This window comes from Cherax quadricarinatus, chromosome 74, assembly GCF_038502225.1.
Source record: "Cherax quadricarinatus isolate ZL_2023a chromosome 74, ASM3850222v1, whole genome shotgun sequence".
In the NCBI taxonomy this organism is placed as follows: Eukaryota; Metazoa; Arthropoda; class Malacostraca; order Decapoda; family Parastacidae; genus Cherax; species Cherax quadricarinatus.
This window is the reverse complement of record NC_091365.1, coordinates 7,452,276-7,478,910: the sequence shown is the minus strand read 5'-3', so window position 1 is coordinate 7,478,910 and position 26,635 is coordinate 7,452,276. Positions and strand designations below refer to the sequence as shown.

Here is a 26,635-nt window from a genome sequence, read left to right as displayed (position 1 = left end):
CAGACTTCTGGAATGAATTAATATCGTAAGTCGGGGGTCCACTGTACTTCAATATGACACTAATATCAGCTCAATTCATCAAATATGACATAATAAACAATATAAATAACATAGAAACATGATATATCCTTTAGAATGAATAAAATATGTCATGTGATGAGCGGTGGCAGCCATTGCCACTCCCGCACTGACCATATCTTAGCCTTCTGAAAACGGAGTGACAAACTGCACTAGATCACTAGTTTCATAAGGAAAACACTGAAACAATGCATTTTTAAATAAGAAATATTGTATAAAAACATAATAAAAGAATGTAAAGAAATAAACTGGTTTTATAAAGTGTACATACATATTTACCTGGGAGAAGAGACGAGGGGTGGAAGATAGGCAGAGCCGCGTATGCTGTCAGTGGCCCTCACCCCGCACACCTCCACCTTACTTGTGTTTATCTATGATTTCATGCTTTAATTCCATGGACATCATCTTTTTCTTCTCAGCACTGTCCTTTGCACCTACTTTCTTAGGACCCATGGTTAGAAAAAGAAATTTGGCAAAATAACTAAAATGCAAGCAAAGCATGAAAGAAGTGCTTCCACTGCTCAGCGGATGTTTTGGCAATTGCTGCGCCAACTAGTAGAAGTGTTCTGAAGTTCCTCGTTATTATTATTATTAATTTAGGGAACTGAAGCTCGCTCATTATTATTATTATTATAGTTTTTTTTTTTAACAAGTCGGTTGTCTACCACCGAGGCAGGGTTCCCCAAAAAGAAAATACTTTCATCATCGTTGAACACTTTCACCTCACTCACACACAATCACTGTTTTTGCAGAGGTGCTCAGGATACAACAGTTTAGAAGCATATACGTATAAAGATACGCAACATATCCCTCCAAACTGCCAGTATCCCAAACCCCTCCATTATTTATTATAATTATTATTATTTATTTAGGGAACTGGAGCACAGATCTAGGGAATTGGATCTGTGCTCCATTTCCCTAAATTAATAATAATAATAATTACCAAAACAACCCTTCCTCATCCAGAGGGATGAGGAAGGGTTGTTGAGGTGGTTTGGACATGTAGAGAGAATGGAACAAAACAGAATGACTGAGTGTATAAATCTGAAGTGGTGGGAAGGCCTAGGAAGGGGGTAAAGAAGGTTTTGTGTGTGAGGGACTTGGACATCCAGCAAGCATGTGTGAGCATATTTATAAGAGTGAATGGAGACAAATGGTTTTTAATACTTGACGTGCTGTTGGAGTGTGAGCAAAGTAACATTTATGAAGGGATTCAGGGAAACCGGCAGGCCGGACTTGAGTCCTGGAGATGGGAAGTACAGTGTCTGCACTCTGAAGGAGGGGTGTTAATATTGCAGTTTTATGACTGTAGTGTAAAGCACCCCTCTGGCAAGACTGATGGAGTGAATGATGAAAGTTTTTCTTTTTCGGGCCACCCTGCCTTGGTGGGAATTGGCCAATGTGTTAAAAAAAATACATAATAAAGCTTCAATTCCCTAAATTAATATGATAATAACGAGGAGCTTCAGAACACCACTACTAGTTGATGCAGTGAATGCCAAAACATCCGCTGAGCAGTGGAAGCATTTCTCTTGTGTTTTGCAGTTATTTTGCCAAATTTCTTTTTTCTATCCATGGGTCCTAAGAAAGTAAGTGCAAAGGACAGTGCTGAGAAGAAAAAGGTGATGATGTCCATGGAATTAAAGCACGAGATAAAAGATAAGCAAGCAAGGTGTGCATTGTTGGTTGAGGGGGAAGCTCACTTGTAACTCAGAGCAAAAAATCGACCGAGCAACGGCTTGTATCTCAAAAAACTCGTATGTTGGGACATGCGTAATTCGAGGTTCCACTGTACTTGGATATAGGCAAGGAACTGTTTCATTTATGAATGTAGGAAAGGTATATGATAGGGTGAATAGGGGAGTAAATGTGGCAATTGTTGCCAATGTATAGGTGGAGTAGGTTAATAAGAGCAACAAAGAGGTGAGGCTTACATTAGGATATGTAGGAGAGATGGTGAAGTATTTCCCAGCAAAAGTAGGCCTTAGACAGGAATATGTGATATCACTGTGGTTACTTAACATATATATAGAGTTATCAAAGAAGTGAATGCTAGGGTGTTGAGGCAGTGTGGAATTAAAAGAATGAATTTGATATAAAGTGAGGAGTTGTAACTGTTGCTCTTTCCTGATAATCATTCTTTTTGAGACATTGTCAAGGTTAGTGGAGGAATTTGGGAGAGTATATAAAAGGAAATTAAAAGTGAACATTAAGAGAGCAAAGTGATAAGAGTAACAAAACATATAGACAAAGATTGGAGGGAAGGGTGGGTGTATGAAGGACAATAGATATTTGAGAGTAGACATCTTAGCTAATGGGTCTATGAAAGACGAGGTAATCTTTAGAGTGGATGTAAGTGGTGTGTTGAGATGGTTGTGGTAATGTTTGAGAAAAAAAAGGAATGTACCACGGTATGATGACACCAACAATTTTAGATAGGTGGCAGGCTGGAGGCACAGGAAGTGCAGTGTTTTAAGAGCAATGTGTTGTGTGCATATTATGAATAGAATTTAGAGGGTAGAAATTATAAGATAATGTGGTTACCAAAGATGTGATTATTATTTATTTTTAAAAGAGGAACTCACACATTCAGCACCCTCTTTTCAGTGTTCCATGTTTTTGTTGGCTTTCAATTGAGCCATTGTTTGTTTGGTGCTTTTACTGCATAAGAGAAGGGCAACCAGCACCATATTTTATTAAGGTACATATTGCATTTATTTTACTTAGTCTTTATGCTTAGCTGTATTGAGCACTTAATATATAATAGTGTAAACATGTTTTCAGGCATTTTTAGACGTATTCTATAATGAAAAAAATTCTTTTCCACCTGACGATTTTTGCTCATTGCAAGGGGTTGGGAACCTCAGTGCTGTACAAACAGGGCCCTCCTGTATTATAATCTAATCACTAAACCTGTAAGGGTCATACACCTCTGTGGAGCAGGATGTGTGAAGGTTAAGAGTTGAGAAGTATAGGCATGTAAAGTTAGGGATTAGTTCAAGTAAAATTGGAATTAAAGTATTGATTCAGAGATAGAGTATCATAAGATGATCAAGGTGGTTTTTTTTTTAATCTTGGGTTGGGGATGAGGTTTCGAGGGCTTCCAGCAAGCATGTGACTTCGTGATCTGCTGGAGTTAGTTAATATTTATGGAGGGATTCAGGAAAACCAGTTGGACTAAAGTCCTAGAAGTGGGAAGTATAGTGAGTGCACTCTGAAGGAAGGGATGAGGATATTGTAATTTGGATGGTCATCTGCATTGTAATGCCTGCCCACCTTCAGGTGGTTTTTTTTTTTTTTTTTGAGAGGGAGGGGAAGAAGTGGGTTCATTCTACCTCAGTGAGAAGAAATTCTCTTGAAATACAGAGGGAAAACTTAAGCTACAGAAAATGTGCAATAGCAAATAGACAGCGTAGGAATTGTGGTACTGGGTTCTTGAATCCAAGAACTGAGATGGACCTAATTAACTTCTATTCTGTAAACACTAAGGTCTCATGGATTTAGTGCTTCTCCCTGAATATATTAACATGTAATAATAGTACTGCACAATGTGACAAAAAATATCACTAACCTATAAGCAGCCATGGAAATAGTTATTATAATCAAAAAGAAATGTTAAACCACAAGGGTTATACAGCCATGGAAATGATTAATACAAATTGTTTTACAAACCATGTCTCTTTATTGCTCATTTGTGTCAAATATAACACACACTCCCTGTCATATTCCTTTACATTACAGACTTAAAAATAAGACAAATAGGGCATAACTTGTATATATAAACTGAATTCATTTACACTAGTGACCAATACTTTTGGCAGTGTTGATTGGTCATCTTTAAATACATTACCTGTCCATCAATTTAGTATCAGCAACTTTCACAATGATTCGTGTCCATGAAGAAAATGGTTCAAACAAAATACTGTACTAAGCCTACAATGACTATTCACCGATTACAAAGTGACAATTTTTATATATAATGTAACCTTATCTTTCATTCCAACACAGTTTTAACAAAAGAAAATTACACTAATGTATTATCATGCATAAGGATATAAATCACAAAATAAAGGAGGGATCTGACATACTGGTCAATGTACTTAGAAAAAAATTTAAAGCAGGTAAGAAAATAAAAGGACCAGATATAGGTAGTCTGACTCTGCACAATTTTTTTGTCAGTTTTATTATACAGTATAACCCTGCATGAACTATTATGGTCAGACCCCTTCATTTCTTTGGCAAAGTAGCAGATGACCATTTTAATCTAGCTTACATCTACTCTATACTTAGTTGCCTTCTGGGTACTGGACAAACCTGAACCTCTTAGAGATCCAGACAGGTAAATAGTTTAATGTCTTGTTCAATCTGTACTTTATAAAACTCTTTCCTTTGTACAACAATTTTACCTTCATGTAAAACAAAATACATGAGATTCAGTTTTAACCTGTTCCTTGTATTCAACAAAGACAGTGTAAACATCCTAGTCAGCTGGTAGAGTTGTAATGAAAAATATATTACACTACAGTAAATTTACAGATATTTTCTATATAATTTAAAAAAAAAAAGGGAGGGGGGGGGGGCTTACAAAAATTAAGACATTAGAATCACAAAAACTACCTTACACTGTTCTACACAAAAGTTTGACCTTTTTCACATTTTAATTATCTCAAATAAAAGAATCTAGACATTTAATAATGACCAAAGGCAATGTGTGTTGTCTAAAAGTGTGTTTATTATATCCTGAGTGGTATAGGGGCACACAGCACCCAAAGTTCCTTACTGTTTATATTCAGTATTAAAAAGCCTGTAAGGCAATTGGACATTTCCTGAATAATCCAAACATTTTGTAGGAATATAAAACTTCCATTCTAGTAGCTAAGTTTTACCTCTGCCACCAGAAGATTCAGGACAATAATTCTTCAGAGGCACTTTGCTGTGCAACATTGCAAAAACAGCTTCAATTTACTATTGGAAGGTGACTGCATCACCAGTGTGGGATTGTCAGTTGCTTGAATCAGACTCTTCGTCAAGAGGAAGGCACATGTGAGTCCCAGGACTGTGGGAGGGGTAATGGCTAACTCTTGTACTGCTTGGGTAACAAAGTCAGCATACATTACCAGTCAAGACATATTTGAATATTTGCTTGGAGGACAGGCACTGTGGTGAATGTACCCTGTAATGTGGTGTTTAATACACTGCCTTCCAAGATCGTAGAAATCAATACTGTATATAATTTTAATAAAAATTTCAGAAAACAAAGCCAAATTACAAAGTTTGATTTACAGGCAGGAATTTATAAAAACTACACTAGTGCCTGACTGGTTGGAGTTTTCTGAATGTGATGGTAACAACCTCAGCAGACAAGAGAAAGATGTGGCAGGTGACATGATATAATTTCTTAAGTTATCAATTAAAGCCTTACAAAGAGATTTAAATTTCATAGCAAACTGATAAAGTCATCAAGTAACAATCTGATGGTATTAATAATAATGCAAAGATGACTTAAGAATTTGTATCGTGCTTCACAAGGCTCGAATGGTGAGAAGGGCAAGGTGGGTCTCATGATTTATATGAACTATAGTAGTTCATATTCAACAGCAAGTAGAAAATATCCTTGGAGTAGAAACACCACTAGGGTCAGGATTTGTGTTTTGAAGTCTTGCTATATCTATACATTATTCACATTCCAATGAAAAATTATGAACAGGCATCTTGGTAACCATAATGCATGCACAAAGTGTTTCAATAACACACCCAAGTGTGTAAATACTACTGTACAAATGTTGATAAATCTTGCACTGGTTTCCCCACCTTTGCTGCAAGAGACAACTGGTAAATTATTGAATCTTGAGCAAGTACAATTTTGGTGGGTTGTTATTGTGGTTAAACCTCCCCCACACACCAGAAAAAACACTAGGCAATAACTGCAGTACTGTAAATTATCAGCATTCATGTATTGTCTTACAACTAAAGAATCTCTCAGAATCTTATGTATTTCACAAGAATAGGTATCTTAAGTTTTAAATGCATATATTTTTATCTTTTTTTTTTTCATTAAAAGGCTGAATCCCAGAGAGATTCATCCTCTCCGAGATAAATAAATTTTCCTCTAAGAACATCCTATTATAGGATGTGCATTTCCCTTCACAGCTCCAGAGGAACCTTGTGTCTAACAACCTCTTTTCTTTGTCTGTAGTTTCTTAAAATTCAATGAAGAACTTTGCAGATTTCCTGTTACAGTATATTGCATCACATGAGCTAACTTTCGTATATTTTTATTAGCTACATGTACAGCTCATCCTCAGTTCAGTCATAGGATATGTACAACAATTTACTCTATTAATCTGTGCCCAATACTATGACGGTGCAACCTCTCATCTTTGCTGGTACTCAGCTAAGGGTTTGACAAGGCCTTCAGAGTACACTCGCTCAATTGCTTCACATACAAATCTGAACTGACTCTGAAACAGAAAAATATTCAGCATAAGTTTATATACAAGTAAACTAATTGTTCACATTATAGAAATGTAAAATATTTACTGTATGCATTTTATGCTTCCCTCTTCTCTTAACTTACACGTACTAGCATACTGGTCACTTTTTTCAGTTCAATCCCTGTGCAAGGCAAGACATAGGTCAAATTTACCCTTATACTCACTACCTCTTCATTTCGTAGTCTTGTGGGTTGCATTTTGGTGTAAAAATAAGAAAGGCAAATAATGATTATGGGACATTACCAGCACTGTTTAACCCTTTCAGGGTTTCCGACGTACTAGTATGGCTTACGCACCAGGGCTATTGACGTACTAGAACGCCTAAGTTCTCGCACCTTCAAATCTAGTGAGAGAAAGCTGGTAGGTCTACATATGAAAGAATGGGTTTATGTGGTCAGTGTGCAGTATAAAAAAATCCTACAGTGCATAATGAGAAAAAAAAAAAAAAAAAAAAAAACTGACCGTGTTTTTGGATTAAAACAGCGACTTTGCACTGTATTTTCGTATGGTATTTATGGTTGTATTCTAGTTTTCCTGGTCTCAATTTATAGAATGGAAGATATATTACAGAAATTGAGATGATATTGATTGGTTTCATAATGAAAAGTACCTTGAAATTGAGCTCAAAGTAGCAGAAATGTTAAATTTTTACCAAATTTCAAAAGTAAACAAATCATGCCAAGCGTCCAATACACGTCAACTGGTGAGTCTAATATTCTTTCACAAATGCACTGATATTATTTATACCATTTCTACACTAATGCAGTAGTCTGCTAACAGTAAATCTTCTATTTTTTGTGAGAATAAAAATTCAAAGTGGAAAGCAAGAGAGATTAAGAGGGGCCTGGGGACGTGACTAATGAACAGAGAAAAATGTTATTTTAGTGCCAGGAATGTCTGTCTTGCTTATTCTGGACCCTACTTGGAAATTGGCAAAATTGCCAATTTCTGACCACTTTATTGGATATTTGAAATTGGTAAATGGGTGGTTTCTTGTACTCATTTGATAGAAAAAATGGAGTTCTAGCGAAATAAATATGATTTTTGTCGACTAGTACATTGAAATTAGCCGAAAACAGGGCTCGAAGTGGGCCAAATTGCCAATGTGTCAACATCATCAAGACCACTTAACTTTGCAAAAGCATAATTTTGTAAGTTTTATATCAAATTTCAGACTTTTGGTGTCATTATGATCGGGAAAAGATTCTCTATCATTTCATAAGGAAAAAAAAAAAAATTTTCCAAAAATTTTCAACCCTGAGAACGAGTTTAGGAGAGGGCCTCTCGACCCTGAAAGGGTTAACTAACTCCTATAACTACAAACAGAAACATACACTATGAAGGAAACTAATCAGCATGGAGATGATAAATAATAACAGTATAAAAGTAAAAACTACAAGCTACAGATATGAAGTCCCAAGAAAAAAATACTGTAATGTCAAAATTTTATTGATTAAACCGAAAACATGGGCAAATAACTTATATTACCATTGATGGGGATTTGCCAAAGTATTGGTGGGTATCAGCTAATTTTGATGGAACTGACCTAAAATTATCTGTATGAGACAAATTTTTAGTACTGTACTATGCCTGATTATCAGAGATTTTAATTACAAAGCCTGGACTATAAGGCTGGAAAAATAAAAACAATGGCCAACCAAATCCCTCATTTCAATGACTTGATACAGAAGCCTGAAAGGACACACTGGCAATACTAGGCTCTGCAGTTACTTGAAAAGTGGGGTAAATTATAAATACAAATCATGTAAGCTCTCCTGAAAAAAAAAAATTGTGTTCCACTGGAAATAACTTGTTGCAAGGTATAACTTAGGGAAAGAAAATGAAAATATGATTAAGACAGTATTTCAAAGAAAAAGGGACAAATAAATAATTTAAGGTTCTGATAAATGAGGCTGTTGATACTAGCCACAGGCACTACAACCTGGCTGATCAGGAACTTAAGGAATTGAGCTATCTTCAGTCAGGCTGCAGTACCTACACTGTACTGCCACTGGAGTGGGAGGTTGTTTGGTGTGGCAAAGGGTTCATGGATACATGTAATGGATATGTTGTGAGAGAATTAATAAGTTGTAGCAGTAAAGCTGTCATTGTAGCAACAGAAAAATGGTTGGTTCACGTGTTGCGAAATATACTTACAGCTGTCTGGATCATCATTGCTCGTTGATCCCTCATGGATCTGACAACATCTAGAGGATAAACTGGTTCATTTGCTTCAATAAGACACTGTGCAGTTTCCATGAGGATAAGGACGCCAGTCCTCCCAATACCAGCAGAACAATGAACTATGGTGGGTTCTACCATGCCTGGAATATAATAGTGTCAACTGAAGTACATATTAACCTTTCAAATAATTAGAAGTTTGGTCAGTGGTGTAAATCAGTACAGTATTAATCTTATTAAAAGTGTTTTTCTCCATAAAAAATCCATCCCCCCCCCCAACGTTTTTTTGGGGGGGTCTGGCTTTCCTTAAAAATCAAGAGAGGCTGCTGCATGCAAAATCTTTCCTAAATGCATCAACCAGTGACTATCTTGACATCTTCAATTATTGTTGGCTGCCTCACAATCAGAAATGACCTAAAGCATGATGAAGGAAATCAGTAACAGGTAAAATAATATAAAAGCACTAATTAAACAGAAGTTGAAATTAGTGTAACAGAACACTACTTGGCATTATTTTGTTAATATATAAAATAACAAATGGCACATACTTGTACTACAAAGTAAACACAGACCTCACAAAACAGTGCCTAGTCTCACTTTATTTTAACTCTTCACAGCAATATATACAAACTTCTTTAGCCCAATAAGATTTACATTCTCTTCCTCGATTTTACTCACTAATACACTAATCTGTATCTCCAAAACAAAGTTTATATCTACTGTAAAATAATTTTAAGGGCAATACCAAAGTAGGCAAAAGAGTTGTATCATTAGAAAAACACAAAATTATAATTATAAATATCAACAGTCTTCCATTAACCCTTTGACTGTTTCAGGCCCCTTTCTGAAACTGTCATTCTATGTCGCTAAATTTTTAAAAAAAAAAAAAAAAAAAAAATTCTTATGAAATGATAAAGAATCTTTTCCCGATGGTAATGACACCAAAAGTTTGAAATTTGGTCGAAAACTCATGGAATTACGCTCCCGCGAAGTTAGCGGTCTCGGCGACATATGCGTATCGGCGATTTTGCCGACTTTGAGCCCTATTTTCACCCAATTCCGTTGTTCCAGTTGACCAAACTCATATCTATTTCTTTAGAACTCCATTTTATCTATCAGCTGAGTACAAGAAACCTCCCATTTACCAATTTGGACTATGCAATATTGTGGTCAGAAAATGGCAATTTGGCCAATTTTATGCAAACTAAAAAAAGATGCCAATTTCAAAATAGGGTCCAGAATAAACAAGGTAGACATTATTGGCACTAAAATAACATATACTCTGTTCATTAGTCACATCTCTAGGCCCCTCTTATATTATTATTGCTTTCTATTTTGATTTTTTATTCATACAAAAAAATACATACAAAATTTACTGTTATGCAGACTACTGCATTATTGTAAAAATGGTATAAATAATATCAGTGCACTAGTGAAAGAATATTAGACTCCCCAGTTGACGTGTAGCAGACGTGTGGTGTGATTTGTTTACTCCTGAACATTGGTAAAAATCGAACATTTCCGCTACTTTGAGCTCACTTTCAAGGTCGTTTTCATCGTCAAAGTAGTGAAAATCATCTCTATTTCTGTAATATGTTTTCCATTTTATCACCTAAGACCATGAAAACGCAAATACATTGATAAATACTATACGAAAATACACCTCAAATTCGGCGTTTTAATCCAAAAAAACGATCAGTTTTTTTTTCTCATTACGCACTGTGTGCTGCAGGATTTGTTTTATGTGGTGCACACTGACCACACAGACCCATTCTCTCACATGTGGGCCTACCAGCTTTCTTCCGCTTGATTTGAAGCCGCTAGAATTATTGAGTATATATACGTCAGAAACACTGGCTCGTAAGACGTATATATACGGCCAAAACAGTCAAAGGGTTAAGAATGGAACACCAATTTTCAAATGTGATAAATTCCAACTACTTCAGGATGATAATAGTAAAGAATTCAAAATAAATATGTACAGATACAAGATGCAATCAGGTCTTTTTTAGAGGACAGGCAAAATATGTTAATATTAATGTCACAGACCCTAATATTGAGAGAAGCCAAGGAACCAAACATAGCAAAGATCACGAAAATAAGGGGAATTGGTGGATTCGAAGAACTTTCAAAATAAGGAATGTTATTCCAATGATGGCTTACTATACTTTTGCTTACGCTCACATCTTTTTTCCAGGCAGGCCAGATATATGAACTAAAAATATATGGAGAAGAGAGAAGTGTAGAGGAGAGAGAGAGATTTTGGGAAATGTTGAGTGAATGCGTGGGGAGTTTTGAATCAAGTGTGAGAGTAATGGTGGTTGGGGATTTCAATGCTAAAGTGGGTAAAAATGTTATAGAGGGAGTAGTAGGTAAATTTGGGGTGCCAGGGGTAAAGGTAAATGGGGAGCCTTTAATTGAGCTATGTGTAGAAAGAGATTTGGTAATAAGTAATACATATTTTATGAAAAAGAGGATAAATAAATATACAAGGTATGATGTAGCACGTAATGAAAGGAGTTTATTAGATTATGTATTGGTGGATAAAAGGTTGATGGGTAGGCTCCAGGATGTACATGTTTATAGAGGGGCAACTGATATATCAGATCATTATTTAGTTGTAGCTACAGTTAGAGTAAGAGGTAGATGGGAAAAGAGGAAGGTGGCAACAACAAGTAAGAGGGAGGTGAAAGTGTATAAACTAAGGGAGGAGGAAGTTCGGGTGAGATATAAGCGACTATTGGCAGAAAGGTGGGCTAGTGCAAAGATGAGTAGTGGGGGGGGGTTGAAGAGGGTTGGGATAGTTTTAAAAATGCAGTATTAGAATGTGGGGCAGAAGTTTGTGGTTATAGGAGGGTGGGGGCAGGAGGAAAGAGGAGTGATTGGTGGAATGATGAAGTAAAGGGTGTGATAAAAGAGAAAAAGGTAGCTTATGAGAGGTTTTTACAAAGCAAAAGTGTTATAAGAAGAGCAGAGTATATGGAGAGTAAAAGAAAGGTAAAGAGTGGTGAGAGAGTGCAAAAGGAGAGCAGATGATAGAGTGGGAGAGGCACTGTCAAGAAATTTTAATGAAAATAAGAAAAAATTTTGGAGTGAGTTAAACAAGTTAAGAAAGCCTAGGGAAAGTATGGATTTGTCAGTTAAAAACAGAGTAGGGGAGTTAGTAGATGGGGAGATGGAGGTATTAGGTAGATGGCGAGAATATTTTGAGGAACTTTTAAATGTTAAGGAAGAAAGAGAGGCAGTAATTTCATGCACTGGTCAGGGAGGTATACCATCTTTTAGGAGTGAAGAAGAGCAGAATGTAAGTGTGGGGGAGGTACGTGAGGCATTACGTAGAATGAAAGGGGGTAAAGCAGCTGGAACTGATGGGATCATGACAAATGTTAAAAGCAGGGGGGATATAGTGTTGGAGTGGTTGGTACTTTTGTTTAATAAATGTATGAAAGAGGGGAAGGTACCTAGGGATTGGCGGAGAGCATGTATAGTCTCTTTACATAAAGGGAAAGGGGACAAAAGAGACTAAAAATTATAGAGGAATAAGTTTACTGAGTATACCAGGAAAAGTGTACGGTAGGGTTATAATTGAAAGAATTAGAGGTAAGACAGAATGTAGGATTGCGGATGAGCAAGGAGGTTTCAGAGTGGGTAGGGGATGTGTAGATCGTGTTTACATTGAAGCATATATGTGAACAGTATTTAGATAAAGGTAGGGAAGTTTTTATTGCATTTGTGGATTTAGAAAAGGCATATGATAGAGTGGATAGAGGAGCAATGTGGCAGATGTTGCAAGTATATGGAATAGGTGGTAAGTTATTAAATGCTGTAGAGTTTTTATGAGGATAGTGAGGCTCAGGTTAGGGTGTGTAGAAGAGAGGGAGACTACATCCCAGTAAAAGTAGGTCTTAGACAGGGATGTGTAATGTCACCATGGTTGTTTAATATATTTATAGATGGGGTTGTAAAGGAAGTAAATGCTAGGGTGTTCGGGAGAGGGGTGGGATTAAATTTTGGGGAATCAAATTCAAAATGGGAATTGAAACAGTTACTTTTTGCTGATGATACTGTGCTTATGGGAGATTCTAAAGAAAAATTGCAAAAGTTAGTGGATGAGTTTGGGAATGTGTGTAAAGGTAGAAAGTTGAAAGTGAACATAGAAAAGAGTAAGGTGATGAGGGTATCAAATGATTTAGATAAAGAAAAATTGGATATCAAATTGGGGAGGAGGAGTATGGAAGAAGTGAATGTTTTCAGATACTTGGGAGTTGACGTGTCGGCGGATGGATTTATGAAGGATGAGGTTAATCATAGAATTGATGAGGGAAAAAAGGTGAGTGGTGCGTTGAGGTATATGTGGAGTCAAAAAATGTTATCTATGGAGGCAAAGAAGGGAATGTATGAAAGTATAGTAGTACCAACACTCTTATATGGGTGTGAAGCTTGGGTGGTAAATGCAGCAGCGAGGAGACGGTTGGAGGCAGTGGAGATGTCCTGTTTAAGGGCAATGTATGGTGTAAATATTATGCAGAAAATTCGGAGTGTGGAAATTAGGAGAAGGTGTGGAGTTAATAAAAGTATTAGTCAGAGGGCAGAAGAGGGGTTGTTGAGGTGGTTTGGTCATTTAGAGAGAATGGATCAAAGTAGAATGACATGGAAAGCATATAAATCTATAGGGGAAGGAAGGCGGGGTAGGGGTCATCCTCGAAAGGGTTGGAGAGAGGGGGTAAAGGAGGTTTTGTGGGCAAGGGGCTTGGACTTCCAGCAAGCGTGCGTGAGCGTGTTAGATAGGAGTGAATGGAGACGAATGGTACTTGGGACCTGACGATCTGTTGGAGTGTGAGCAGGGTAATATTTAGTGAAGGGATTCAGGGAAACCGGTTATTTTCATATAGTCGGACTTGAGTCCTGGAAATGGGAAGTACAATGCCTGCACTTTAAAGGAGGGGTTTGGGATATTGGCAGTTTTGAGGGATAGGTTGTGTATCTTTATATGTGTATGCTTCTAGACTGTTGTATTCTGAGCACCTCTGCAAAAACAGTGATAATGTGCGAGTGTGGTGAAAGTGTTGAATGATGATGAAAGTATTTTCTTTTTGGGGATTTTCTTTCTTTTTTTTGGGTCACCCTGCCTCGGTGGGAGACGGCCGACTTGTTGAAGAAAAAAAAAAAAAAAAAAAAAAATTAGTCAGAGGGCAGAAGAGGGTTTGTTGAGGTGGTTTAGTCATTTAGAGAATGGATCAAAGTAGAATGACATGGAAAGCATATAAATCTATAGGGGAAGGAAGGCGGGGTAGGGGTCGTCCTCGAAAGGGTTGGAGAGAGGGGGTAAAGGAGGTTTTGTGGGCAAGGGGCTTGGACTTCCAGCAAGCGTGTTAGATATGAATGAATGGAGACGAATGGTACTTGGGACCTGACGATCTGTTGGAGTGTGAGCAGGGTAATATTTAGTGAAGGGATTCAGGGAAACTGGTTATTTTCATATAGTCGGACTTGTGTCCTGGAAATGGGAAGTACAATGCCTGCACTTTAAAGGAGGGGTTTGGGATGTTGGCAGTTTGGAGGGAAATGTTGTGTATCTTTATACGTATATGCTTCTAAACTGTGTATTCTGAGCACCTCTGCAAAAACAGTGATAATGTGCGAGTGTGGTGAAAGTGTTGAATGATGATGAAAGTATTTTCTTTTTGGGGATTTTCTTTCTTTTTTGGGTCACCCTGCCTCAGTGGGAGACAGCTGACAAAAAAAAAAAAAAAAAAATTTACTTCTTGCATAGAATCAATAAATCATCTAACTTCCTCAAAGTATGCAATTGAATGCCCTCTCTTTAAAGAATTCTTACTCTGTATTTTAAAATAAAAACTTGCTAGAACAAAAGATATAAGAGGAAGTGTAAAATTTGACCAGTTAAAAGGAGTATCCTAAGTAATATTAGAGAACAGTGTCAAAATCAACAACTTTTTATCAGAGATACAAGTTACTGTCAGAATGAAAGATTGGTAAGAAAGAATAGCAAGCTGAAATGAAATGCTAAAGTTACATGGGTGTAATGACCTATTTATGTGTGCTTGCCTAGTTATGTTTACAGAAGTTGAGTTATAGCTCCTGGTCCCACTTTTCAACTTTCATCACAAAAGGTAAAAGAGCAGAGTAAAAAACTAGCTGAAATGTCTGAAAGTGAGCTAAACAGAGTACCTAAGGGAACAAGGAAAACAGGGAAGAAAAAACATTAATACATACTGTAATGTGTACAACAAAATGTTACAAAAATTTTCAGCACACTATTAGCAAAAGACCAGTTGTAATAGAATTTTTAGAAAAAAAAAAATATAAGGATAAGCAGTAACCAAAACTTCCTTAAACAGTACATTATATCAAAGTTTATCATCTGTCTCACCTGTTCTAGCCTGTCGAACCTGAGCAACAAAGTTTAAGAATTCTGTAGAATCATCTGGCACACCATGGTCTGGCCACGCTAGATACTGCATATGGGTGATGTGTCTCTCATCTTGATTCTGCAATAATGAATGCAGGTATAGTAAAGTATACAAAACAACAAAGGTAAAATAATGACTGAAATTTTATCTGCATAAAATAAAAATTGGATAGAAGAAAACAGAGGGGGGTTACAGAAGGATGGGAAAGGAGATCAGGATAAGGGCAACTGATCATTCTAAGAAAAAGTGTTTTAATAAGGACTCAACAGAATGTGGGTCCTGTCCATCACTCCCTCCTACCCTTTGTACATTCCTCCTTTCCAGTAGTGCTGCATGACCCTCTATGATTGAATGCTTCATTTGACTATTTTTATTGCAAAACATGGGAAAAGTGACATTCTTCAATGAAAACAGCATTTGTTTTCCAACATTCACTGCAATCCTGCACCTTCTCCATGTTTACCTGCTGTAAGACAGAGTGAACATACCCCTAAGTCATATAATTTATATTACACAGTTAAAATTAATTACATATTTTGTGTCAGCTGAAACTAACCAAATTTAATACACGGTACAAAATGAATTCAGCTGCTGAACATGCTTTTCAAATCAACACTATGCTCAGAGCACTTACATTGATTTTTGTATATTCTCTATTTGTTTAACCCCTTCAGGGTCCAAGGCCAAAATCTGAAGTGGTGCTCCAGTGTCCAAGAAATTTTGAAAAAAAAAAAAAAAAAAAAAAAAAAAAAAAATTATTTTTTCTTACAGAATTAAAGAGCATATTTTTGTGAAGGTAATAAGACAAAAAAAAAAATTCTGATCAGTACTTACCGAGATACAGTGCCAAGAAGTTTGTCAAAAATGTTGTGGTGGCGGCAATATCGACGAATTCCACATACGCGCATTACATTATTTAGCGGTTTTTATTGTTTTTTCTTTTCTTTTCCAATTTTTTTTCTATTCCTACTAACATTTGGGGCCTGAGAGACCAATACTGTATATAATGTATATATATAAACTCACTGTATTGAACACAATAACCACACTAAAGTTATCATATTATTGTTTACCACTGTTGTTTATTACAATAAACATGCACAAATCTTGTATAATACTAATGTTCTATCATATATTTACATATTTACAATCACTGGACATGGTTTTAGAACTGCTGGAGCTTGTGGAACTCCTTGAAACAAGGCACCATACACAGAGGCACCTTACATTCCTCACACATAAACCGAGTGTCTTTGCGTCTTTGTTGCCGTCGTTTTGTTTGTGCACAGACGATGCATCTCTTCTGAGCAAATTTCTTCTGAGTTGAAGGAAGTTGTATTATGAAATGATCACCTTCCCTCCTCAAACGCTTGGGTATATCCTGAGGAATTCGAGGACCGTGTTGTATAGCAGGTGTTGTTACCTGGTACTTCATTATGAGTTGTCTGACAACAGACAAACAAAATTCACCATACGGTGGTCTGTTGCCAGTCTTTATTTGGTACATATTATATGCATTGAGCATTGAAATGTCCATGAGATGGAAGAAAAGTTTCATGTACCACTTGTAACTCTTACGAACACAGTCAACAAAACCAATCTGCATGTCACATTTGTCAACCAAGCGCATGTTTTGTGTATAATTAATCACTGTCACTGGTTTTCGAATACGTTCATTAGTCACTCAATCAACTTTGCCACTGTCTTGCATTTCATTACGTTGAATGGTTGTCAACAATGTGACATCTCGTTTGTCATGCCGCCATGATGTCATTGGCAGTAAACACCTGCACGTCATCACCACGAGCACCTGCGTTGAGCCTGGGCATATGTTTATGATTAGAACACACTGTGCCACACACATCTGTCTTGTTCACTCGCATGAAATCACTGAGTAATGGGCTTGTGTACCAGTTATCGGTATATAATGTATGCCCCTTACCAAGATAAGGTGCCATCATGTTTCTCACTACGTCACCTGAGATACCCAATAACATCTTGGTATCTTTCAATGTTTTACTACCCGTGTATACAACAATATCCAACACCAGGCCACTGTCACAGTCACAGAGTACAAACAGTTTTATACCAAAGCGTTTCCTCTTGCTCGGTATATACTGCTTGAATGACAGTCTACCTTTGAACAAAATCAAAGACTCGTCAATTACAAGATTCTTGAATGGATAAAAGTATATGCTGAACTTTTGTTTGAGATACATGAAAACATTTCTAATCTTGTATAACCTGTCACTTCTGTCAGGCCTGGTTTTGTCAGAGAAGTGCAACATACGTAAGAGTAAGATAAACCTGTTCACTGGTATGATTTCACTGAAGACCGGGGTAGAAATTAGCCGATCTGTGGACCAGTATGCTTTTATATTATGCTTATAGACGTGAGGCATAAGCATTATTGTTGCAAAAAGCAAATACATTTCTGCAACAGTCGTCTCTTTCCACCTGTGTAGTCTTGACTGTGGTGATAAGATCGTATTTACCATGGTGTACTCAAAATACTTATTACTTTCCCTGACAATAATTTCCATCAATGGCTGGTCAAAGAATAATTCAAAGAATTCCAGTTCATTGGCAGTGGTTCCAAGGGGACAAGTAGGTAGAATTCCACTTTGAGAGTCATCAAAGTGGTGAGGCTTGGGAACAAAATTGGGATTTTGCTGCCAATCCCACATACGGTTTGCTGGTGGATACTGGACATCATAGGCTGGTTGTGCGGGTGGTTGTGGTGGGCTGGTGGCTGGTGCTCCGCTTTGTCCTTGAACTGACGAGTCAGCAGCGTGGCCTGGCGAGTCACGCATGGCGGTGCCACTACCATCACCACTAACACCATCCACTGATGCCTGTGGTCTATCCATGCCAAGTGTAGCCACATCATCCTCACTATCACTACCTAAAACTGGTGTTGGGCCACGGGATGTACTCCGGGATGTACTCCGTCCCCTGGGCACAGCATAGGGTACACTACCCGAGCGCATGCGGCGGCGAACATATCGACGCTTCACTGGTGAATATGATTCCTCACTATCACTACTCGAATGATCGTCGAGCGCAATAAAATCACAGTCCACGTCACTATCATCATCATTACTGAAGTCAGAGGCCTGGCCACGCGAAAATATTAGTTTTCTCTTGCGATGAGGAACAACCGACCGTGAGTCACGAGTGCCCACACCAGAGGTAGAAGGTTGAGGATCGTCAGGGTTTTCTGCACTATCGATATCCTGGTCATTCTTTTCGGTCACTAACTGATCAAAGCCGTAGAATTCGTCTTCATTTCCACTTCCATCAGTGTCAGAACTATCAGATAGGAAGAGGAGAGTCCCAATTTTCCGGGGAGTGAGAGCTGACTTGCGATGAGGCATGGTGAACAAGGGTAACTGAGCCGGCGTTCCCACAATGCTATGCGGGCGCCTAGATTTTTTGTTTATGGCGCACACCCACCACGCAGACCCGTTCTCTCACATGTAGGCCTGAAAGGGTTAAAAGCACAAGTTTTCCTTTGGATGAGTGTTACGAAGAGAGATGAAGCGAGTGAAGACAGATATTTGGCAATAGAATTGTAGCTTAGTGTTACTTGGTTCACAACTGAAGTTACCCAGGTTTGATTCTTGGGCAGGCTGCTGACACCATGCACCCAGCAATAAATGGGTACCTGGGTGTTAGTCCATTTTTATTGGTTGCATCTTGAGGGTAGTAGTATACTCTAGTAGGATGAGATCTGAACTAAACTCATATTCAAATACTGTATTAAAAACAAGGATGGAGTACATAAGAAAGACTATCAGAGGACAAGAAAGATGGGGGAAAGTGGGGGGGGAGGAGGGGAGGATGAAGAGGGGAAGACGAGATAACTAACCTGTGTATTGATGAGTGTGAATTCTCTAAATGCAAAACCAGTTGTCTCCTCTTCTTTCAAGCATGTGACTTGCAGAGTACCGAAGTCTACTGTTTCATAAAGTCTAGGCCAATATCTATGGCATTTGACTCTGAAATTTGATTATTGAAAAGTAAATCAACACAAGTTTAAATTTTTATTAAATGTATAAGTATTTAAAATGTTTCAATGCTTAAAATATATTTTTGTCAAAGATGTATTTCATTACTTTTCCTATTAGTCAAGAACAATACAGTATTATATCACTATCAGGCTTTCCAAGAAAATTAAAAATGTAAAATACCTTTAAAGTCTCCAGACTAAAAGCAGAGCATTACATTATTTGATATTGACAACTTACACTTCCTTATTTATGTTGCAACACATTAAATACAGTACATATTTGCTAGAAATTTTGGATTCATTTAATCACACATCTTCACACTAAGGCTCACCTGCCTTGCTCTACCACTGTAGTGAGCATAACTACTAATGTTGATTGCTGTTCCCAAACCATCTGCCAGAAGTCGGTGCATGTTCCTGCTAGTGGACCCTGACACGCAATATAACGGTTGATAATGCCTGACCCTTGAATCTCCATGTTGACGTAAGAGGCATTGATATAATCACCTGACACAGCATTGGTGAGGATGACTCGTGTAGTGTCATCTGAAGTCAAAAAATAAAGAAATGTAAGTGAATATAAGTCAGAATTTCAGTATTTTATACATTTATTGATTTTCTTACTGTAAGATCTTCCTAACAGAGTCCCTTAACGTATGTCTTGATGCTGGTGAGGAGATCTTCATCCAAGAAAGTGTATCTATCCTCCCCTTCATTGGATCAAACTTGATTCCCTCCCATTCCTCATGTGCTGTTTGACTTGTGTGTGTTCAGCACTTCCCCCTGATTGTAAAAGTGCAAAAATAAAGAAAGCTTCAGGAAACAAGTGCAGCAACAAACATTTTTGAAAATGGGCGACATTATCTCAATAAGAAGAATAATTATTATTTCACATATAACTCTTAAACTGCCAAGGGGTCCCAAATTAATGTTACCCAGTACCAGGGATTTAAACAAAAAATTTATTACAAGTTTACAAGTGTAATAAGACAAGAATTAGTGAAATCTGATTATTACTTACAGAAATATAAAGTTTTAAAGGTGATACTTGTGACCGTTTCATGGCAACATGAGTGCTTGCCATGTGAAGAAAGCTGATGTTTTAAATTTTTTTTTTGTTTTTCCATTTTTTTCTAATTATTTTTTATGTTTAATACCTACAGAATTCTTCCTCCGTAAGCCATGCGTGTCGTAAGAGGTGACTAAAATGCCGGGAGCAAGGGGCTAGTAACTCCTTCTCCTGTATATATTACTAAATTTGAAAGGAGAAAGTTTCGTTTTTCCTTTCGGGCCACCCCACCTCGGTGGGATACAGCTGGTACGTTGAAAGAAAGAAGTTTAATACCTATATCTACCGGTGGGATACGGCCAGTTTGTTGAAAGAGAGACCTATATCTACATTTACATATCATATTTCACTTATATTTATTGTTAAATCACACTAAACATATGTAAATGGCATTTATTGGTTCCCCACAATGCCCTGCACACAACAATTTTTTTTATGCAGCACACATCTATGGCACAGACCTGTTTTCTCTGATGCAGTTCAAACCAAGCCAATTGGGACCATTTTGGAGGTGCTAGAATTAAGACATAAGCTTGTAGTATAAGGGGATATACAATATGCAGCACTGGACATACACAAAACTTACAGATGCAGGTTGTGGATGGATTCCCCACTAATAAAATAGTGAACAATCAAACTGAGATAATTTTTTTTTTATTCACACACTGGCCGATTCCCACCAAGGCAGGGTGGCCCAAAAAAGAAAAACTTTCACCATCATTCACTCCATCACAGTCTTGCCAGAAGGGTGCTTTACACTACAGTTTTTAAACTGCAAAATTAACACCCCTCCTTCAGAGTGCAGGCACTGTACTTCCCATCTCCAGGACTCAAGTCCGGCCTGCCGGTTTTCCTGAATCCCTTCATAAATGTTACTTTGCTCACACTCCAACAGCACGTCAAGTATTAAAAACCATTTTTCTCCATTCACTCCTATCAAACACGCTCACGCATGCCCGCTGGAAGTCCAAGCCCCTCGCACACAAAACCTCCTTTACCCCCTCCCTCCAACCTTTCCTAGGCCGACCCCTACCCCGCCTTCCTTCCACTACAGACTGATACACTCTTGAAGTCATTCTATTTCGCTCCATTCTCTCTACATGTCTGAACCATCTCAACAACCCTTCCTCAGCCCTCTGAACAACAGTTTTGGCAATCCCGCACCTCCTCCTAACTTCCAAACTACGAATTCTCTGCATTATATTCACACCACACATTGCCCTCAGACATGACATCTCCACTGCCTCCAGCCTTCTCCTCGCTGCAACATTCATCACCCATGCTTCACACCCATACAAGAGCGTTGGTAAAACTATACTCTCATACATTTCCCTCTTTGCTTCCAAGGACAAAGTTCTTTGTATCCACAGACTCCTAAGTGGACCGCTCACCCTTTTCCCCTCATCAATTCTATTATTCACCTCATCTTTCATAGACCCATCCACTGACACGTCCACTACCAAATATCTGAATACATTCACCTCCTCCATACTCTCTCCCTCCAATCTGATATCCAATACACAATACATCACCTAATCTTTTTGTTATCCTCATAACCTTACTCTTTCCTGTATTCACTTTCAATTTTCTTCTTTTACATGGTAGGGTGTGTAAACTGAGATAAATAATTTGTATTATAAAACTAAATAAAATTGCTTTCAAAGTTGATACTTTATGTCTGGCATTTGTTGGTACTTTGGCAGAATAAAAGTGTAGATATCATGTACCTTGAGTAATTCAAGAGCTGTTGATGCAACCATGTCACAGAAGTGCTTGTTGTACAATCATCCTATTTTTAATGTCTGTGGTTGAGTAGTTACAATATTGGGCCAGCTACACCCATGGAACACAAAGTTCCTATCCATTCTTCTGATTATGTATTGATAGCTATTCATAATAGTTTACCTTGGGTTTATGGACTATGGCTCTGAGTGGTTGGAGAATAGATGCAGTGTACGACAAAAGCTTCATTACAACTTATCTTGCTGCCACCAATAAAACCATGTCACAGAAGTGCTGAATGTAAAATTATCCTATGGGTAAGCTCTGTGGTTGAATGATTACAACACTGAGCATGTTGTATGCATGGACCATGGTTTGAGTCCTTATCTATTCTTTTGTTTTTTCAGTCATTTATTTATGACTTTTCTTGGGTTTATGGACTATATGGATTTGAGGTATATGTACTATGAATGCTTCTGAAACAGTGGGATGAGACAGTAGGGTCACCACTGGTGCTGCTGGTACAACCTTGTCATAAAAGTGCTGATTGTAAAATCATTCTATGCCAAGGCTTTGTTGCTTAGGATTGTATTTGCTATATGCATGGACAAGACTGAGTCTCTGTTTATTCATATACAGTACTTATTGTTTAATACTGGCTGTTTCTCATCTGGGTAAGGCGACCCAAAAAAGAGGAAACACAGTCACCATCACTCATTCAATCACTGTCTTGACAGAATCTTGCTGATATCACAGTTCAGATAGCCCTCCAAATTGCAACATTCCCACCCCTTCTTCAGAGTGCAGAAAATATACTTCTGACCTCCAGGACTCAAGTTGGCTAACCAGTTTTCCCTTAATCCCTTTACAAATGTTACCTTCCTCATAGCAACAGCACATTAAGTCATAAAAACCACTTGCCTCCACTCATTCCTATCTTATGCATTCACACAAGCCTACTGGATATCCAAGCCTCTAGTGCTCAAAACCTTCTTTATCCCCTCCCTTTCCTGGGATGACCTTTGTCTCTCCTTCCCTCCAGCCCAGACTACCCTCCTAGTCATCCTATTTTACTCCATTCTCTTTAAATGTCCAAACCACCTCAATAGCCCCTCCTCTGCCAACTGCATAATAATATTCACATAACGTCCTCCTTACTGAAATGTTTAAAACCCATGCTTCACACCCATATATGAGTGTTGGTACCACTATTCTCTGGTACATTATCCTATTTGGCTTCATGGGTAAATTTCATCTCCAGAGATGCTTCAATGCACCTTCCCCACCTTCCTAGTCAGTTCTATGGTTCACCTCATCTTTCATAGACCCATCTGCTGACAAGTTCACTCCCTAATATCTGAACACATTTACTCTCCATACTCCTTCCATACATATGAGCCATTGTGTGAGTGAAAAGAATAAGTGTTACCATGGACAAAAATCCAGTTTAGCGAACAAATCAATTTCTTAATGTTGTCTGTTTGTAGGAATGTGTAGATATTGTCTGCATCTGTAAGTTAGTCCCCATAATGAAATATAGTTACTGAAGCTTCACAGTTCTGATCATCCCCCATGTCTACGTTTTTTCTCCATTGCCTGAATATGGCTCATTCTTTTCTACCATGCAATGCTTCCCTGCCTGCCCCTTCCTCATCTGTGTGTGAGTAATCACATGTGCATGCTGTGTAAGTGCAAGTGTGCATGTGCATTATGTACCATATATAGTGAATACTGTACTGGAATAATGGGTGCTCATTCTTATATATCTTACAATTCCAACAGTGTCCTACTTCAATGCTGGTTTCCTTAGCAAATACTTTTAGGCTGAGCAATTCATATCAGTCATATTGGAGGATTACAAATTTCCTTGAAACTAAGGGCTGCTCTGTTATGTTGATAATTCTACCCGTAAACTTGGTCATGGTTCCGGGCAATTGAGCAATCTTTAGTTTCAAGGCATTCTGATTATCATATGACTGATAGAGATAACATAACTTGTTTTAGTATTTTTTTCTTTCCTTTGAATCTACATTTTTCTTCAACCTTATCTTATACTTCTAGTATATTATTTTAAAGAAATCCTATTTCAAAACATTTATTCCAACATTAGCAAAACCAATATACAGTACAGTACTTTAATACAATTTAAGATAACTTGTTATATTTTGTGTAGAAGCATACAATTTAGTATGTCTAATGTTCATACTGTATATTAATTACACAATATATAACATTCACATTATAAATTATCATTTGTGAATTAGCATACATTTAGCAATAAAATTAATGAACAATATTACAACTTACATGGTGAAATGTCACGGTATCTGTTTTTTTTCTCATTTTCTGGTCTGCGAGCTTCTGCAACTGTAAGACCAGGCTTGCGGCGGTACATCTGTTCAAACTGTGCTACCAAAGATCCTGCCTCTAGACCTTCAGATAAAAGCAGCATGGATTCATGGAGAGGGGCTGTCTGAGAGCCAGGCACCCCCACACTAACACTGGTGGGCAAGGCCTCAGGAACATACTGGAAAGCTGGTTCTTCTAGTTCCTCTGCTAGGTACACTGTGGATAAATATCATATAGTGAGCAACATACATGCATTGCAAAATATATACTAATTAAAGTGATAATGTTATGATTTAAAAGGAGTTATGATTATGCACATACATTAATAAATCATACATATGCTGTTATTTATACAGATAAAGAAATGGGCAATTAAATTCAACAAGTGTTGATGAAAGTCACAGTGTATGGTACTGTACTGATAATAAAAAAACCTACAATATTTGACAAATCATTTTACACTTCATCCTTTCATACTCAAAATCTAGCAATCATCAGCATTAGATATTCAAAATAATAAATTTACTATAAGCCCCAGTGCTAGTCAAATAAATATACAAATAATACATATCATATAAGTATAAATATACTTCATTGGCCATCTCCCACCAAGATATGGCTGTGTGCACTCACCTATATGTTAACAAATATGTAGAATTGCAGGGGGTCAAGACCTAGCTCCTGGACCTGCCCCTCAACTTGCTGCTTGCCATTCATACTCAGCCTTATGGGCACTATTGTGCCTACTCTTAAAACTATGCATGGAGCCTGCCTCTACTACTTCTTCAATGACCACTCTGAGAATGATGAAATACTTCCTGATTTCCCTCTAGGTCATCTGAGTCCTTGACTTTTAGTTGTGTCCCTAAATGCGCTGGATGACCCTAGTGGGTTTAGCACTCGGTTTTGATTATAATAATAATAATTACCTATCAAACAGCCTGTCCCCATCTATGCAGCGAATTACTTTTGAATATTTTGTATGTTGTCACCATCTCTTCCCTGTTTCTTCTGTTCTCCCAGTGTCATTAGATTCAATTCCATTAGCTTTTCCTTATAGTTAATTTCTCTTAGCTCTGGAACAAGGCTCATTGCATATTTGTGCACTTTCTCATACTTTTTCATCTTTTAGTATGGAGTGTGCTCCATACTAAAAGATGGGACTGATGAATGTTGTATAAAGGGCCCAGAATGATTCCTGAAGGCTACTCAAAGATTTGCCAGACGTGTATTGGATGCGAAGGTTATTCAGCTAATGTAAGCCTCTAGTGATATACCAGGCACTATGGTCACCCCTAGGTCTTTCTCTCTGAATTAAGTCTTAAGCTGTTGTCTCCCAGTCTATATATACTCCTTTTCCTGACACCTTGCTCATGCTCCAATCCTCACTACCTTCCATTTACTGGGGTTGAAGTCGAGCAACCATTTATCTGACCAGTCTTGCCATTTGGAGCTTTTCTTTGTCATTTTTCTTTCTTTACACATCAATTTTGCTGGCTAAGAGTTATCCTACCTCAGCTCACTTCAAAGCCCATCCCTATCTAAGGCATATTATCACCCCCTGGGATGCAACCCACAGCAGTCTAACACCCAGGTACCTGTCAATACTGCCATTACTATCTATAGTCTATGTACTTATATTTATACTAGTGTAATAATCAGTATGACGATTGGTAGATGTGTACCCTGTGACCCCCATCATATTCTTATTTCCCTTCACCTCTCGGTGTGAGTCAATTTGAAACAGGACCTTGGCTTGGTAGACACGTATGCATGCATGCATATATATATATATATATATATATATATATATATATATATATATACAGTGGACCCCTGCATAACGATCACCTCCGTATGCGACCAATTATGTAAGTGTATTTATGTAAGTGCGTTTGTACGTGTATGTTTGGGGGTCTGAAATGGACTAATCTACTTCACAATATTCCTTATGGGAACAAATTCGGTCAGTACTGGCACCTGAACATACTTCTGGAGTGAAAAAATATCGTTAACCGGGGGGTCCACTGTGTGTATATTATATAATATTATATATATATATATATATATATATATATATATATATATATATATATATATATATATATATATATATATATATATATATATATATATATATATATATATATATACACACACACACACACACACACACACACAGTGGACCCACGCCTTATGATATTAATTCATTCCTGTCAGCTCATCGTAAGCTGAAATTATCGTTAGCCGAATTAATTTTCCCCATAAGAAACAATGGAAATCAAATTAATCCGTT

At 37.6% G+C, this 26,635-nt stretch overlaps 1 protein-coding gene across 6 annotated transcripts in view; it reads right to left on the bottom strand.

The window, feature by feature from the left end:
* Nucleotides 1-3,737: 3,737 nt before the first annotated feature.
* Ptpmeg (protein tyrosine phosphatase Meg) overlaps nt 3,738-26,635 on the bottom strand; it is a 560,698-nt gene continuing 537,800 nt past the window's right edge. For all 6 annotated transcript variants that reach the window (XM_070100756.1, XM_070100755.1, XM_070100757.1 and 3 more), the window contains 6 exons: nt 24,298-24,555; nt 19,532-19,745; nt 19,059-19,188; nt 15,148-15,265; nt 8,730-8,896; nt 3,738-6,539 (listed from right to left, as the gene is read on the bottom strand). In XM_070100756.1, coding sequence (XP_069956857.1) covers nt 6,453-6,539; nt 8,730-8,896; nt 15,148-15,265; nt 19,059-19,188; nt 19,532-19,745; nt 24,298-24,555 — 974 coding nt within the window. In that variant the 3' untranslated portion in view covers nt 3,738-6,452. The remainder of the gene's footprint in view (nt 6,540-8,729; nt 8,897-15,147; nt 15,266-19,058; nt 19,189-19,531; nt 19,746-24,297; nt 24,556-26,635) is intronic.